At 32.7% G+C, this 15,932-nt stretch overlaps 2 protein-coding genes across 14 annotated transcripts in view; one reads left to right on the top strand and one right to left on the bottom strand.

Moving 5' to 3' along the window:
* The window catches only part of LOC106061324 (dynamin-like 120 kDa protein, mitochondrial), a 32,702-nt gene extending 24,094 nt beyond the window's left edge, over positions 1-8,608 (top strand). For all 13 annotated transcript variants that reach the window (XM_056007732.1, XM_056007724.1, XM_056007731.1 and 10 more), the window contains 9 exons: positions 1,935-2,007; positions 2,103-2,258; positions 2,663-2,771; positions 3,420-3,553; positions 3,988-4,074; positions 4,974-5,090; positions 5,535-5,628; positions 5,776-5,886; positions 7,773-8,608. In XM_056007732.1, the coding sequence (XP_055863707.1) occupies positions 1,935-2,007; positions 2,103-2,258; positions 2,663-2,771; positions 3,420-3,553; positions 3,988-4,074; positions 4,974-5,090; positions 5,535-5,628; positions 5,776-5,886; positions 7,773-7,837 (946 nt within the window). In that variant the 3' untranslated portion in view covers positions 7,838-8,608. The remainder of the gene's footprint in view (positions 1-1,934; positions 2,008-2,102; positions 2,259-2,662; positions 2,772-3,419; positions 3,554-3,987; positions 4,075-4,973; positions 5,091-5,534; positions 5,629-5,775; positions 5,887-7,772) is intronic.
* LOC129922292 (cytochrome b5 domain-containing protein 1-like) lies at positions 8,590-15,413 on the bottom strand. The gene is made up of 4 exons (XM_056007733.1): positions 15,186-15,413; positions 13,470-13,546; positions 11,626-11,844; positions 8,590-10,201 (listed from the first exon to the last, which is right to left on the bottom strand). The coding sequence occupies exons 1-4, from the start codon at positions 15,313-15,315 to the stop codon at positions 9,971-9,973; spliced, it is 657 nt and encodes a 218-aa protein (XP_055863708.1). The 5' UTR covers positions 15,316-15,413; the 3' UTR covers positions 8,590-9,970.
* Between the last annotated feature and the right edge of the window lie 519 nt (positions 15,414-15,932).

The following is a 15,932-nucleotide window of genomic DNA, read 5'->3' as shown; positions in this document are numbered from 1 at the left end:
ATGAAAACATTTTGATGCAATGGTTTGATGCTTTTAATTAGAAGAGTTTTTGGTGCGTGTTAGGTTTGCTTTGAGTTTGTCACAGCTTTCCTATTATATAACTCTATCTACTTATAACTCGATAGAATCTACCTTAGGTCTCGATACGTCTAGGTGTCCATTGGTTCAGCTGTAGTTAACAAAATAAAACAATTAAACCACTTGATCTAACACATAAACTTTATTCAGCTTTACTGCATATCACACACGCTGGACTCAGTCTGACAACAAAACACACTTCCGGTCATTCGCGCAGAATGTAAAAATAGATTATACATACATACACACATTCATCCGCGACAGAGTTCATGGCAAGTTTTAGCAGCATGTGTAGGGGAAAGGGGGGCTGTCCCAAATCCATTCATCCCAGTGGTGCTACGGCCTGTGGAGGGGAAAGGCCCTCTTCAGCACATCTTTCCATTCAGATTTCACTAGAGTTGTTGTAGATCTGCCTCTACATCCTGAAGCCATCATATTTGTGGTTGCCAATATTACAATTAAAAGGGATATTGGAAGTCTGCTTTCGCTGTTGTCTTTATCATGCAATTAGTGCAGCTGCTACTTTTGTACTTCATATTTTATGCACATTTATTTAAACTATTCTAAAAAGAAAGTGAAAAAAAACAAACAGTGTTACTCTTCATCACTGGATCTCATACAAAAAGTGTATGATTGAAAATCTGATACATTTTTTAAATAAAATAAAAAAGCCAGTTCTTGTTTACAAATCTACAAATGAATTTTGAAATGGGGTAATTGAGTATGAAAATCCAATGTCATCAACTTCATGTTCTCAAAGAAGGTACAATAACTATTTGCAGTCTTTTGAAAGCAAAACCTTTTTGTTAAAAAATACATTATTTATTAATCAATTAATGTTTGCAATCTAAATAATGTCCAACTCCAAAAAATAAAAAAAGATATAAAAAAAAGGAGTGTAATTCTCCAATAATTCTGTTAATAATTTTAACATTCTCCTATTGGTTAGTTTGAGTTTTTTTTATTGATAAATCTAAGCATTTAATAACAGTTTAAATATAGTAGTATGCATATTTAGTGTATAATGGCCAGCCACTGAACAAAGGAACCCAAAGAACATAAATAAGTTATGTTGAATGTATTTCATGTTGTTGCTAGTTATGTTGAATGTATTTCATGTTGTTGCTAGTTATGTTGAATGTATTTCATGTTGTTGCTAGTTATGTTGAATGTATTTCATGTTGTTGCTAGTTATGTTGAATGTATTTCATGTTGTTGCTAGTTATGTTGAATGTATTTCATGTTGTTGCTAGTTATGTTGAATGTATTTCATGTTGTTGCTAGTTATGTTGAATGTATTTCATGTTGTTGCTAGTTATGTTGAATGTATTTCATGTTGTTGCTAGTTATGTTGAATGAATTTCATGTTGTTGCTAGTTATGTTGAATGTATTTCATGTTGTTGCTAGTTATGTTGAATGTATTTCATGTTGTTGCTAGTTATGTTGAATGTATTTCATGTTGTTGCTAGTTATGTTGAATGTATTTCATGTTGTTGCTAGTTATGTTGAATGTATTTCATGTTGTTGCTAGTTATGTTGATTGTATTTCATGTTGCTAGTTATGTTGAATGTATTTCATGTTGTTGCTAGTTATGTTGATTGTATTTCATGTTGTTGGCTGTTTCTTGCAAAAACAAATGGCATGTTTCAAATCAAACTGTACTTTTGTACTACACTGTGTACTTTACCACGATCTTATCACTACAGTAGTGCATGTTTTGTTTTTTATTTAGTAAGTGTATTCTTTGTCAGGCTCATGGTATTAATGCTTCTTTGGATGTTATTGTCAAGGGATTTGTTAATCTCATAACAAAAGTATGTCCATGATGATATGTTGGTTTTTTTCTAATTACAGAGCATTTAATACAGCTGTGGACATCAAACTCAGACAATGGGCAGACGTGCAATTACCAAAGAAATGTGTGGAGGTTAGGACCACTTGAAAGTGTTACATTAAAACCTTTTTTTTTTTAATTTTTGAAATAAGTGCCAACTAGTTGACGTCTGCTGTTTTGTGCTGCAGATTGGTTGGGACACTCTCCATGAACAGTTTACCAACCTCCTGGAGCAGAGCAAGAAAAGTAAAGACTATGATCAGGTGTTTGACATGCTGAAGAGTGCTGTAGTTCAGATGACCAAGACAAAACACGACTGGGAGAGTAAAGCAGAAGACAGTTTGGTAAATCTTTTTGTCAGTAATACAGGTTTCATTTCAAACATTTTTTTTCCTGGGTGCCTGTCCTTGGGACAAGTATTTTTTAATGTAGATTGTTTTAAGATTATATATTTGAATGTAAATATTAATGTTTCTGAAGTAAATAAGGTAAGGGAGACCATATTCAGAGATCTCGGATGCTGTATTAATCAATCTCAGATATTAAGCAATCTCAGAGAGCTTGGATGCTGTATTAATCTTAATATTTTTAAGAATATTATTCACTTATTTTTAGTTGTGATTTAATATGTTGCTACTAGCTTTTAAAATTATTATTCTAGAGTACAAATGATGTCATTAAAAGTACATGACTTAACATAAGTTATATTATGCTGCCATAAACTCTTTAACTACAAACACTTCCACAGAGAGTTATGCAGCTGAACACTCTAGAAGACAGATCTGTACATGACAAAGAGCAGTGGGATAAAGCAGCCAAGTTTATGGAAGACACAATGAAAGAAAGACTTGCTATCAGTCAGTTATTCTGTTGTTCTTTTTTCAGTTTTTTTTTATTTATGTTTTTAGAATGTAGAATATCATTTTAATAAAGAAAAGAGTCACCAGATAGGCAAGATCTTCATACTAAGACAAATTTAAACTGCACAGGGCACTGAAAATCTTTTTAAAAAAATATTCAAATATTAATCTCACAGTGCCTACTTCTGAAAGGTATATTAAATTTGAATATATTCAATTCTATGTAGCCTAAATAGAAATTTAGGGTAATCTAATTAAATCTGCATAAAATAGTTCTAGCATTTAATCTTTTGGCTTCCAAACCGAGGTCCCAGGTATGAATCCTGGTGAAGACTGGGATTTTTTATTTCAGGATCTTTGGGTGCCTCTGAGTCCACCCAACTCTAATGGGTACCTAACATTGATTGGGGAAAAGTAAAGATGGTTGGTCATTTTGCTGGCCACTTGACACCCTTGTTAACTGTGGGCCACAGGAACAGAGTACCTTTCCATCATCTGCCCTATAGATCGCAAGGTCTGAAAGGGGAACTTTACTTTTTTAATTTATCTTTTTAAACCTATTTTCAGTTTTAAGCTTATTTACTGAATTGAACTCTAAATGTACTTATTGGCATTTTAAAACTTTTTTTCATTTGTTTGTTCCAGCTGACAGTGAGCTAGAAGTCATCACTGGACCAAATCTAGTGAAACAATGGGTGAAGTGGACCAAGCGTACCGAGGAACATGTCAAAGCATCAGCTGTGAAAACAGAGTTGGAGAAGCTACTTAATGTTGACCCTGTACGTTTATGTTGAAACAGCTTGTTTATTTTGCCTACTTAGATGTTCACATGCCATCATTTTTAAACTAGTTTGCTCTCAGTTCCATTGAAGACTACGTTATTGTGCTTTGATCATTCTCTTAAAGGTCAGAAAAAAAAAATTTATCTGTGGACATTTAGATCTCTTTCTTCTGTTTCCCCTTTATGGTGAAAAATCTCCGCTCTAGTTTATTTATCCTTGTTCCCCACACACTTGATTTAAAATCTAATTGTTTTTCAAACTCTGAAACTTTAAAAAAAAAATTGGGGTCGTGTATATTGAGGGGGTGATATGCACTTTACACTGTGAAAGAAAACTTGTTACAATGAGTTGATTAAGCTCCATTAAATTTGTTTTTATCGTCTATTTCTTATTGTTGACTTGTGTTAATTTTTGTTGTTTTCCCATTCTAGACTCATTCGTCCCATCTAGCACCAGATGAACTAACAACTGTGAGAAGAAATCTGCTCAACCAAAGTTTTGATGTTGATGCAGACAAGGTAAAAAGATTCTTGGCCAAGCTCGTAAAGTATATTTAGTAGAAAGAAAAAAATCTTTTCATTTAAACACAAACTTGGATTTATACCATGACTATATTGTATCAGTCAAGGATATAATTAGGGTTTACAAAGTAACCACTTTGTGAAAAAAGTTTAGTGTTGATACATTTATTTGTCACATTCCATTTGTAATTTAAGACGGTAGGAATAAAAGCAGTTTCTGAAGGTTGACCTACTCTAGTCCTAAAACTAAAGCTAGATTAGATGCTGGCCAATTTTTAACTTCGTGAATAAATGTTTACAAAACCATTTCTTGTGAGTAGAGGTTTTACAATGGTATGTTTAATGTAGTCTTATAGACTTACAGATAATAATTACCAAGATAAACACTGGTCTATTGTCATTAAGCATTAAGTTTTTAAATGTACAGGAAGATCTCTGTAGGTTGTAAGTTAATACATATACAGGGATCAGTTGTACAGTATTTCTTAGGACTGTCTAATTATATAAAAAATATCTTGATCACTTACTTCTCTGAAAATGAGTCATGTCATTGACTCAAGCTCTGTAATTGAAGCACTCATATTTTAAAAATAGTCACTAAAATTATCTGAAAGATTGTTTAGTCGCATTTGTTTAGGAAGTGTATGGTTGTTAATTTTTTCCGCTAGATATCTAGTAACTTTTAAGTAGTTCTAAACATTCATTCTTGTATAAAAACATCTCCTTTGGAGCTGTTCCATTAATTTCTTTCACTTTTTTGTTTACATTTGAAATAATTTTGTTCCTCTAACACTTATTTCTAATTGTACCATGAGCACTTTATTTATTGCCTACGTCATGTTTGCTAATAGCATTATGTTTTTATTATATTCATGGACTCTTTGTTTATTCCACAGATTAGAGAAACTTGGTATTATGTTTATAGAAAACATTTCTACAAAAGGGCAGTGCAACAAGCTATCGATTGTAGAAAAGGGTTCTATTACTACCAAAGAGGCTTTCAGGATCAAGAGGTATTTGATCATTTGTTTGTTTTACATGTTTGAATGTTCCTACAGACTTGAAGATTATTACATCCTGGCCCAAACCTTGACAGGACAGCAATGGGTTGGCAAGGTTCATACCTTGGTCCATCGTAATGACAATCCAGTGCATATACCACATAACAAGGCAGCCATTTATGTAAATGTTCTCTGTTTTAATTATGTTTTATTGTTCTGTATTTTCTAGCTAGATCACCAGTATATAATTTAATAAACAAAAGTAACCTGTTTTGTTTTAAACTATGTTTTAAACAAGTTTGTCCTCAAATAAAGAAAAAATTAAGATTTATTCAATTCTGCTAACCAGAGCACATATATATAATAATTTATACAGTTTATTTAGTTCTGTCCATTAGACACATTAAATGTAATAAATATAATAAGCATTTTTTTCTTCCCTTCTAATGTAACCAGCTAAATTGCAATGCCGTAGTTCTGTTTTGGAGGCTACAAAGGATGCTTCAAGTAACTAGTAATGCTTTACGTCAGCAAGTTGTCAACAATGAAGGTCAGTGAAGCTCTAAGTTATTTGGAATAAGTAAAATCGTATGAATTGTTCGGCTTATGTTTTGTTGTTTTTTTTTTAAATTTAAATCATGATCATCAGACACCATAACTTTAAAGCGTATAAGTTGTTCTGGGTTTGTTTTGGCAGCTCGACGCTTAGAAAGAATAACAAAAGATGTCCTTGATGAAATCGGCGATGACAAGAAGCTTTTAGAAAGTCTCCTGACTGGAAGAAGAGTTCTGTTAGCGGAAGAACTGAGTAAGAGCTTTTTAATACACAAATGTAAAGATGCGAAAACCATTTATTGTGTGGTAAAATTGTATTGCTGAAGATATTGCAACAAAGATAGTTCTGAAAAATAACATAACCTATCATGTGAACAACCTTATAAAAGATGAGAATAACTCTTATTTAATTGGTTTAAAAAATGAATTTTAATATATCTTTGGAATAAGCAAATTACATTAAAGTTCCCTTTCAGACCATGTGGTCTATAGGGCAGATAATGTAAAGGTCATTTGTTTCTGGTGTCATGTGGCCAGCACAATGACCAACCACCTTTACTTTTCCCCAGCTAATGTCAGGTACCCATTAGAGCTAGGTGGATTCAGAGGCGCCCTATAGATCCCAAAATAAAAAATTCCCAGTTTTCACCCAGGTAAGAACCCAGGACCCCTGGTTCAGAAGCAAAGCACTTTACTATTAAGCTATTAACGCCTCCACATTTTCAGTATGGTTGTTGACTAACATTTGTACTTAATAACAATAAACTCATGATAGATTTCTCTAATGATTGGTTATGCCAGGCACTTTCATGTACTATAGGGTTGGTGTTTTTTTGAGGGGATTTTATTCAAATTTGTTAAAGGTGCTGTTAGCTGATATAAAGAGATTTGGTCATAGTCCTCTAATATCATATGCTTTTGAATTACAAAGGATTTTATTAAAAGGATATCATTCATCTTTAATCTTTGGAATCAAAGTCATTACTGTAATAGACTAAAACAACCTGAGCTTCAATAAACACAATGATTTTATTAGTCTCTATTTATGTTCTTTACTCCAGCCACTTGTTCTCTAAACTGACTTCCTTTTACACACAGTCCTGACACACTGCTGTTCACTCAACCATGTACACTCAAGGTCCACTGGTCATTTCATACACAGGCACACACACACTTACTATCACAATTACTATTACGTTACAAGTTACAAAATTTATATATCAAAAGATTTGAATTTAATCAGCTAATAAAGGGTGTTTAAGTGTGAATGGAGAAAACGTTTCTGTAATTAGTTTTAAAACCAAAAGGTTGTCTATCAGAAGATCAAAAGAAACTGTTGCACCTGTATCCATCTTCACCTATCCTGCTGGGCTGTTGGGGTACCACAGATAATCTGTTTCCATTACTGAAACCCTTTTCATTCACAGGCCCTTCTCATCACTTTCTCGAGAAGTCTGCCTCTTCTTCTTTATTCTGGTAATTCCCTGCAGGAAGGTCTTTGCCAACCCTGTGGACCTCATGATATGGTCATGCAGTTTAAGTTTGCATTTCTGACAGAGTGGAGTCCTATTTCCATTGTGATCCTGTTTCAAATTTCATTTGTTGTGTTTGTCATCGTAGGATCCTTCTAGCTTCTCCATTTCATGGTCGGGGTCCTCCTATATTTAGCATGATATAGTGATGGTAGCTTTTGACTTCCAAACATGACATACAGACAGAGGACACATTGCCCAAGCAGCCCTAATTATTGCAACAGGATTTGGTCAAGAGATGACTAAGCTAGCTAGCTGTCCATGAAATTCTTTGCTATCAAGACTAAATTTATGGAGCATGGTGGCTGAGTGGTAAAGTGCTTGGCTTTTGAACCAAGTAGTTTTGGGCTCGAATCTTGATAAACAAGAGATTTTTAGGACACTCTGAGTCCAAATCTAATGGATACCTCACATCAGTTGGGGAAAGTAAAGGTGGTTGGTCATTGTGCTGGCCACATGACACCCTCATTAACTATTGGCCATATAAACAGATAACCTTTACATCAACTTTCTAGACTAAATTTATTTAAATACTCAGAGGTGACTATAAAAAATGAATTTTCATAAATTCAATGTTAACATACACTTTGTTTTTTCCATCTTACAGAAAAAGTCAGACATATTCAAGACAAACTAGAAGAATTTATCCAAGCTCTTAACAAAGAGAAATAACAATCATTTTTTTGCATTTAAGATAATGTACCATTTTTGTGTTTCTACTGAGTGAAGTCAGAAACCATTGTGATATATACATATTGCGTCTGAATGTCTTTTTCTTTATTATTTTTTTAGTCAAATCCTGAATCATAGTTGCACTCAATTGGTTACCTCTAGCTTCATTTCAATGAATCCTCAGGACTGAAGGTGGACAATTTTGTTATGTCTGGTTTTTTTATATTTTGCCATAGAATAGTATATATAATTACAATTTATTAATGCACTCAAGTAGATTTGAGATATTTTATATGGATTGTATTAAGAGACCAGTGCATAATCTAAATCCAGTTAGCAAAATATTAAACTTTTTTTTTTTTTTACTACTAATAAAGTTAACTTCAAATAGACTTTAAGTAGTATCTGTAAAGTTAAGTTGGGAAATATTTTCTAATACCAGAACTAACAGATCACTATTCTTCAACTATATTGTACCTTTCTATTTCAATGAGATATTTATTTTGTTAACAATTGTTTTATTTTTACAATAGTATTTCTATAATTATTTACTTGTACCAATATTTATAAGAAATTACAAAGTTAATAAATCTTCTCTCACAGTGATAATAAGATGATGTAGAAGTATATTTTAGAGCTGAACTAGAACTATTTCGATTGACTGGATCAGTAGATGTATAAATGTGTTTGGTTTTTACTGTTCCATGCTCCTCTTTTAGTCATTGTTGCCTTACAGGAAATAAAAACTGCAGTTTCGCTTCATATCATAAAGGTTTTGTTTATTTGTTTCGCTTAGTAAACAAAGTGCATGCTTTGTTTGGCTTGTAGATAAACAGTATCAATAAAACAACATTTATATGATGATTATAAGCATTCTTTATCTGAATGAAATCTTCTTGTACAGTAAACAAATTCCAATCTTTTAATCAGCTTTTAGCTGCTGCACTGTAGGAGTAACATAGTGTTAGCAAGATCAGGGTGTTCTAATGCATGCCAAGGAATAAACAGCACCACAGGGATAGGTGCTATTTTTATGAATAAGGACAATTTCACTAATACCACTTGTGTATACACATACATTGCATCTCAACACCTGAATTAGTCACATAATCAGTTTAAAAGGTCTTTTTATGAGAGAAAAAAGCACAGTGTCTAGGACAGTGCAGTTAGAACTCTATTAAAAAGCACAATCGTTTATTATCTTGAGAAATCTACAATCAGTTGTCTTTGATTATGAAAGTTGTGAATTATTCTTGCAATTCACCAGTTTTAAAATCTTGAGACGCAAGCAAGGAAACAATTCAGATTTATAATTATGTTAATTGTTCTATTAGACTTACCTCTTTGCTTCTATGTTATTTTTTTTTCATACAATTTTTGAAACTTTATTTGAAAGAAAATGTAAACATTCATCATTTGTTTTTTAAGTATCTATTTCATAGTTAATAAATAGAAGAAAGAACATATAATATGGTTGATGATTTTAACTGACAACACAATGATGAAAGTTGATTGCTTGAAAACTTTCAATAATGATAAGAAGACCAAAGACAGTAATATTTTTTTTTGCCATTTACCAAAAAAGTTGATGATTTTAATGACAAGTATTGTCATAAAATTTAAGGCAAAAGTTACATTTAGTTGAGATAGGGCCACTTTCTTCTGAACATAATTGAACCCATTCGCTATTTGATCAATCATTTTGGTCAAGTGATTAGTTTCTCATGTTTTAATCTTGGTGGAGGATTAGACTTAATTTTGGCCTGTTCAAAGGCTCAAATCCATTCAGCTATTGAAAATACCTGACCATTTTTGGATGAGAAAGTGAAGTAGTTTGGCATTATGTGAGTCGCATGGACAGTAGCAAAAGCTATCTCTGACCCCATAGATCTAAGAGACTTTTACTTTTTTTAATAACATATCCTTATTCCTGGTGGCTAGCCTAGACAGATTATACCAAATTTCAATATTTATATACATAATACAATCAAATAATTAAACCACAAAATTATAAGTAAATGTATCACATTGCCCCAGAGCATATTTGATGTGCAAAGTTTTTTTTATCAAAATTTTAACTTTAAAAAAAAACAAAAAAACATTTGTTCTGAGCAACTCCAGGGTTCTCTGAAATTAGGCTTCCGTGAGATCATCATTGAAGTAGAGCTGGATAGACTGAAGGTATGTGTCATCATTCATGCTGAGCTGATAAAACTCTTCATCCTCATCCTCTATTCCATTCTCTGTAAGAGTTTTACTCATGTCAAGATTCTTTCCCTCATATTTCCAGGTATAGCTGCCAGCATGAGCGTTGTATTTCATGTATCTGTCTTGAATCTCAGACATAATCTCTTCAGAACAAACCTGGAAAGCACAGGAAATTAATATTGATAATAGTGGTAGAAAAAGTTTCCTTTCAGAATTGTAAAGATTTATTATAACAGAAGTAGAATTTCATGTACCAGTGACCATTATTGAATAATAGAAATAACAACCTTGACCTTTGAACCATTAATCAAAAGCATAGCTAGAGATATGTATGACCATTTGCCATCATTTTAAAAGAATCCAAATTGGAAGAGTATGTGTAAAATGGGGTTATTTAAAAAAATTTCATTAACTCAATCAAATCACTTTCCAAATTCAGGTTAAGGGAACTGTCATATAAGTGTCGCAAGTAATCTTTAAGTGTTCATTAGAACTGGATAGACCAAATTAATCCACCCGACCAGGCACATTCCTCGTCCCATATGCTAGGACAAATTTGCACAAATACTCCTTCTTCCCTAGTGCTATTAGAGCATGGAATGGGTTGCCTGAGCTAGCCAGGAAAACCAGTGACTTGGCAGAATTTAAGTCATTGGTTAATTTGCATGACTAAATGCATGACGCTAGGACGTAATCATCTTCTTTTTTGAAGTAATGTCTGTATTATATAAGATAAGATAAGACCAAAAATATAAAACAACAGAATCATATTAAGATAGCATCACAGCTTTACAAAATAAGAGGACAATACTTTGCAACAGAACTGTACCTTTGTTCGTTTTATACTTTTCATTTTTACCCAACATGCCTATGAATAACGAAGGACAAAAAGGATATTTTATCATAGCTTAAAAGTGTTGCTTAACTCTTTCTCTCCTAACTGACGATACCAATGTTGATTCCATCAGAACGTGTTAAATAATAACGGAGAGAAAGAGTTAAAAAGCAACTCAGAATTCAGAATTTAATTTATGCTGGCTACAATAAGAATTCAGCTAAACTGCAACAATGATCTGTTTTCAATGGCTGACTTTCATATTGGAAGCTCAGACATCCAGAACAATAGAAAGGTATTACACATGATTATATTCAAGGTAAAGTGCAAGAAAGTCCACTGGCATTCCTTGGAACAATGTTGAGAAGATTCAGATAGAATTTGAATAATATTAGTCACTATTTGACTTATGGCAAAAAAAATGACTAGCATACAGTAATATCGTTCTCAAAAAGGATCTCGGATAGAAGAGAAATCTCCATGGGATGATTACTCTTCATCTGGATTAACACTGTGTTAATCATTTTACTCTACCAGCGTAGATTATTTTACTCTTACCTTTAGTAATCAGAATATCTCTAAATTAATGATTATTTTCTTTCCCATGAATGAAAATGTATTGTTCACAAATTCTATAAAATACATATTTGGCAATTAAAAATGCTGACCAGCAAAGCATAGCTAAATATAGTATAAAATTTAAAAATTTTGAGACTAAAAATTAAATTATACTTTTGATAATCACCTCAATGACTTGTTCTTGTGAGGTTAGTGTGTTGACAATTTTGATGATTCTAGTTTTACTAGATAAGATACCAACTACAAGAGCAGTATCTTTCCACCAAGGACGGCCAAAGTCATTGGCCCAGTTTGAGTCTGGGTAAGGTGGGGGTATGTGCACAAATCTGCCATTAGGACAGAATGGAATTATGCAGTTGGTCTGTGGATCAACATGTGTGCGAATCTGTATGGAAAGAAATGGAAAAAACTTTGTTCTGACATAAATGAAAAAAGAATGATTAATAATTGATACTTAATAAAATTTGTAAAACCTATAATATGTAAAAGAAATATCTTTTAAATGTAATTATGTGTCATTTTTATCATACAGAGTTTTGTAGTTAAAGGGGGTGGGAAGACATAATTTTTGTTTTATTCATCAACTGGTCTATTTATCTTATCTTATATAATACAGATGTTACTTCAAAAAAGAAGATGATTACGTCCTATGCGTCATTTAAAATTATACACCCATATAATTTTCTTAACCTCAAAATAGTGCAATATTTTTTACATGCATTGTAAGTTTTAGACAATCTATCAGAAATGAAGATTTTTACATTATAGTCCAAAAGTAATCCTTCAAGGTACAGTGAAGAAATCACTAAGAAGGGGGTCAACCAAAGTACAGCTGGCTGGACAATGTAAAAGAATGGACTGACCTCTCCATCTTCTGACCGGAAAAAAAGGAAAGATTTGGTTACCTGAACTGTCACAGCACTCCTATGATGAAACTCAAGGGACAGATGAGATAAGAGCCCAAACCTCCTGCACGACAGAAGATGATGGTGACAGGTAGCAATCAAACCATGGGTCATTGTGGAGACAGCCCAAAGTGCATATCAGACAAACAGGATTCTACCTTTTTCTTTATGGTTTTTAACCATGTAATGATTTTTTGAAACTACTTATTTCAAATTATTCTAATAAACAGTTGACATTTTGATAGGTAATAAGCAAAGGTTATTTGAAATAAAATAGTTTCTATTTGTCTCATTTCTACTATACAAAACTTTATTGTATAAATATCAGTGGAAAACTGAATACATGAAAACATAATCATCACAACATCATATTAATATTTTTAGTTAAGAGCAGAAGATTTAAATGAAATAACATTCTATAAAGTAAAGAAATGCACATATATGTGGATATATGACTGACATGAAAATCAATTGAGAAATAATTGGTAATGTAATAAGAAAATTTATTTAATGAATTTATCCAAGTGTCATATAAAGAGAATGAAATTCAAAATATGCTATAATGTTAATTAAATTGATTTCTAATCAAATGTAGAATCCATTTTAAATTGTAAAGGCATAACATTAAAAAAAAAACAGCTACTAGCTTTCTTTGTACAGACATATATATGTATTAAATCAAATTAGGATTTTCAATTTTAGGAACAAAGATATCTTCTTCTTCATCTAGCCAGTTTTTTGCTGCTGAGCTGTTAGTTCGGTTGAAATCAAAGATACCTAGTGGCCCATGGAAAAGTAGATTATTCAACCTTCTCATATGACTGGCACAAAAGATTTGAAACCCTGACAAAAACAAGAAATTAATGTTGTAAAGGTGTCCAGGAACAATGTAATATTGTCAGATGAATGATCAGCAGACAAGATGGAAAGTAATAGGCTGTCTTCAATTCAGAATTAGGGCTGCTGGCTAGGGCGTGGGCTATTTTAAACAAAACAAATTTGAACCAAAATAAAACCCCACCATTTATGTTGGTTAAACAAAATTGATAACATTTAGTAAAATTAACAATAATTTAATGAAGATGACATACAAAAATGAACATACATCTTTAGTTTTGCTGTTGAACCAATGTGAAATGTCCTTTCCAGCAGATAAAATAATTGGTTTCAGTAATATATCTCCTGTTAAAAGAAGAAAAATTTAAGGCGTCATTAAAATATTGCTGAGGAAAGTATCTAAATGAAATAATAATACCAACAGATAAGAGTATTTTTAGATAACAGAGTTTTTCATTCTGGGGCTCATTTGATTTGTGGTGGATTTGAGGTGCTAAAAGCATCTATTAATATAATTCTTTCCATAGCCTAAACATGCAGGACACCACACTAAAGTCATGGAAGGATAACTCTTTTATTTATGCAAGTGGGATTAGAGTTAGAGTTAACTTTCGCTGTGAGAGAGAGCACAGCTCATAAAAAAAAAGAGAGGGGAGGGGAACAAGTAAACTTTTTATTTACTTTCTATATTTGACTACATTTAAGTGTGTATTTTTTTTTTTTACACACGTCAATATCTGGTGTCATAAAATATTTGCACATTTTTTCTGTAGCTTTGTTTTGATTTTGCCCCTTTGTATTGCCCTTCTTTTCCTAACCATGGCCACAGCTTCACATATATTTTGTGGCGTCAACAGGTCTTTCAATGTAGTCGAAATTCCTGCATCAGGTAACTGTTTATTTCTATCAGTCCAACTTCTCAAGATGGTTGTAATCTTTGTTTGTGAACATTGGGATAACTATTGCGACGCCCTGTCTGTTGTTCTTACTCACGGAAGCCCAATCATACACTCTGCACGACACTAAGCTGCCTACACTTGCTGCGTTTATGGCGGCAAGGCTAAAATTGTGGAGATACTCTCAAAGACTTCCCACTACTATCACCATTGACTTCCGAGAACGTCCGCATGACCATCCTCAAGTTTACAATCCAGGTAAACGTCTCTCCATATACCTGTTATTTAGTGGTTGCATTCATGACAACGTACTGGAGTGTAAAACTATCGCAGCTGCTACCTCACAAACTGTCCTTATTTCCCAGATATCCCTGACTCCATCAGATTCAAATTTGCCTTTTACCTTTACGTGCAGACAATTTCCTGTTAGATTAGCCTTTGCCATGACAATTAATAAAGCACAAGGCCAATCGTTCAAAAAGATATGCCTGTATCTTCCAAAACCTGTTTTTAGTCTTTTCATTCACTCACAGTCGTTTGCCCAAACCCACCCCATTTGGACAACTGTGTCTTTCAGAGAGTTTTAACCTGTCACTAAATAACGGCGTATGCTACACATGGGTCGACTAGTTTTTAATATTTGAACTTACTTTTGATGTAGTCTAGATCTATTCTATATGTATCCTAGTTGAATTGAGTATGAAGAACATGTTTAAAGGTTTGATGCTCTCTTACAAATGTATTGGCATGAATAGCTTCTTTTTTAAACAATGTGCCCTAACTTTTTCAAGTATATTCACCTGGATTTTAATTATTTTATGACTATGATTAATTATATCACATTTTATACATCAGTCATTCTAGTTAGTCTATGTGATACAGAATAATTTAGATTTAGTGAAATAGATCTATATATAGATTAGATCTGGTCTAGAAAAAATACCCTAGATCTAGAATAATCAATCATCACATCATGATAATTAATTGAGAATAATATGATTATCACTGATTTATGATGATTTTATTATTTTTATTTTATCATTTTTATTTTATACATACTCACTCCTGTAACATACACATAGGCCTACCTTTATATTTCTCGCAAAGTGGTGTGAGATTGTAGACTTTACCAAGAAATGATACCCACAGATCATCTGTAGTATTGTGAACTGAAACTTCCTTGGGGGTAAAATACTTTGGGCGGCCGCTAACAGTCATTTTGCTTCAAATATTTGGAAAAAAATTAAACAGAACTATCGTTGCCAATGTCAACAAATTTTCCATGACCTAAAATTCTACCACTTTGCTTGGAGAGCGGTTAAAAACAAAACCTTAAAAAGTAGAAATAACCCCTTATCGAGAGAACAATTAAAAGTTAAAGCTAACGACCCCCCCCCCCCCCCCCCCCCAAAAAAAAAATCGTTATACAATCAATACAATGTATTTGTTTCCCTTACCTATTCAAAAGAATATCTAATGCTAAATATTGAGAAAATGTTGTTGTTTTTTTACAAATCTTTCTATATCTTTATTTCTCTTTAGTTTCACTCAATCACTTGTATAAACACAACTTCATCTGTTTACTATTTTTAGGTCTATTTAGTCTTCGAGACTTCTTAGTATAGATCCAGTGACCGTAGCAGGGTAGACGAGCCCGGGATCTGAAAATGTATCGTGTTATGCTGCCTATATCAGTCCTATAAATAGGCTATAGTTATAATTTTTTAAAAAGGTACTTCATTTTAAGTAATAGATATATTAATAATAATGTAATTCCGATTGCGGCCTCAGAACGAGACAGCTGGAGGTCACTCACGAAGGCCGCGGGATACGCA

The sequence above is a fragment of the Biomphalaria glabrata genome, chromosome 13 (genome assembly GCF_947242115.1).
Source record: "Biomphalaria glabrata chromosome 13, xgBioGlab47.1, whole genome shotgun sequence".
NCBI lineage: Eukaryota > Metazoa > Mollusca > Gastropoda > Planorbidae > Biomphalaria > Biomphalaria glabrata.
The sequence above is the reverse complement of the archived record's forward strand: the minus strand, read 5'-3'. Positions and strand labels throughout refer to the sequence as shown.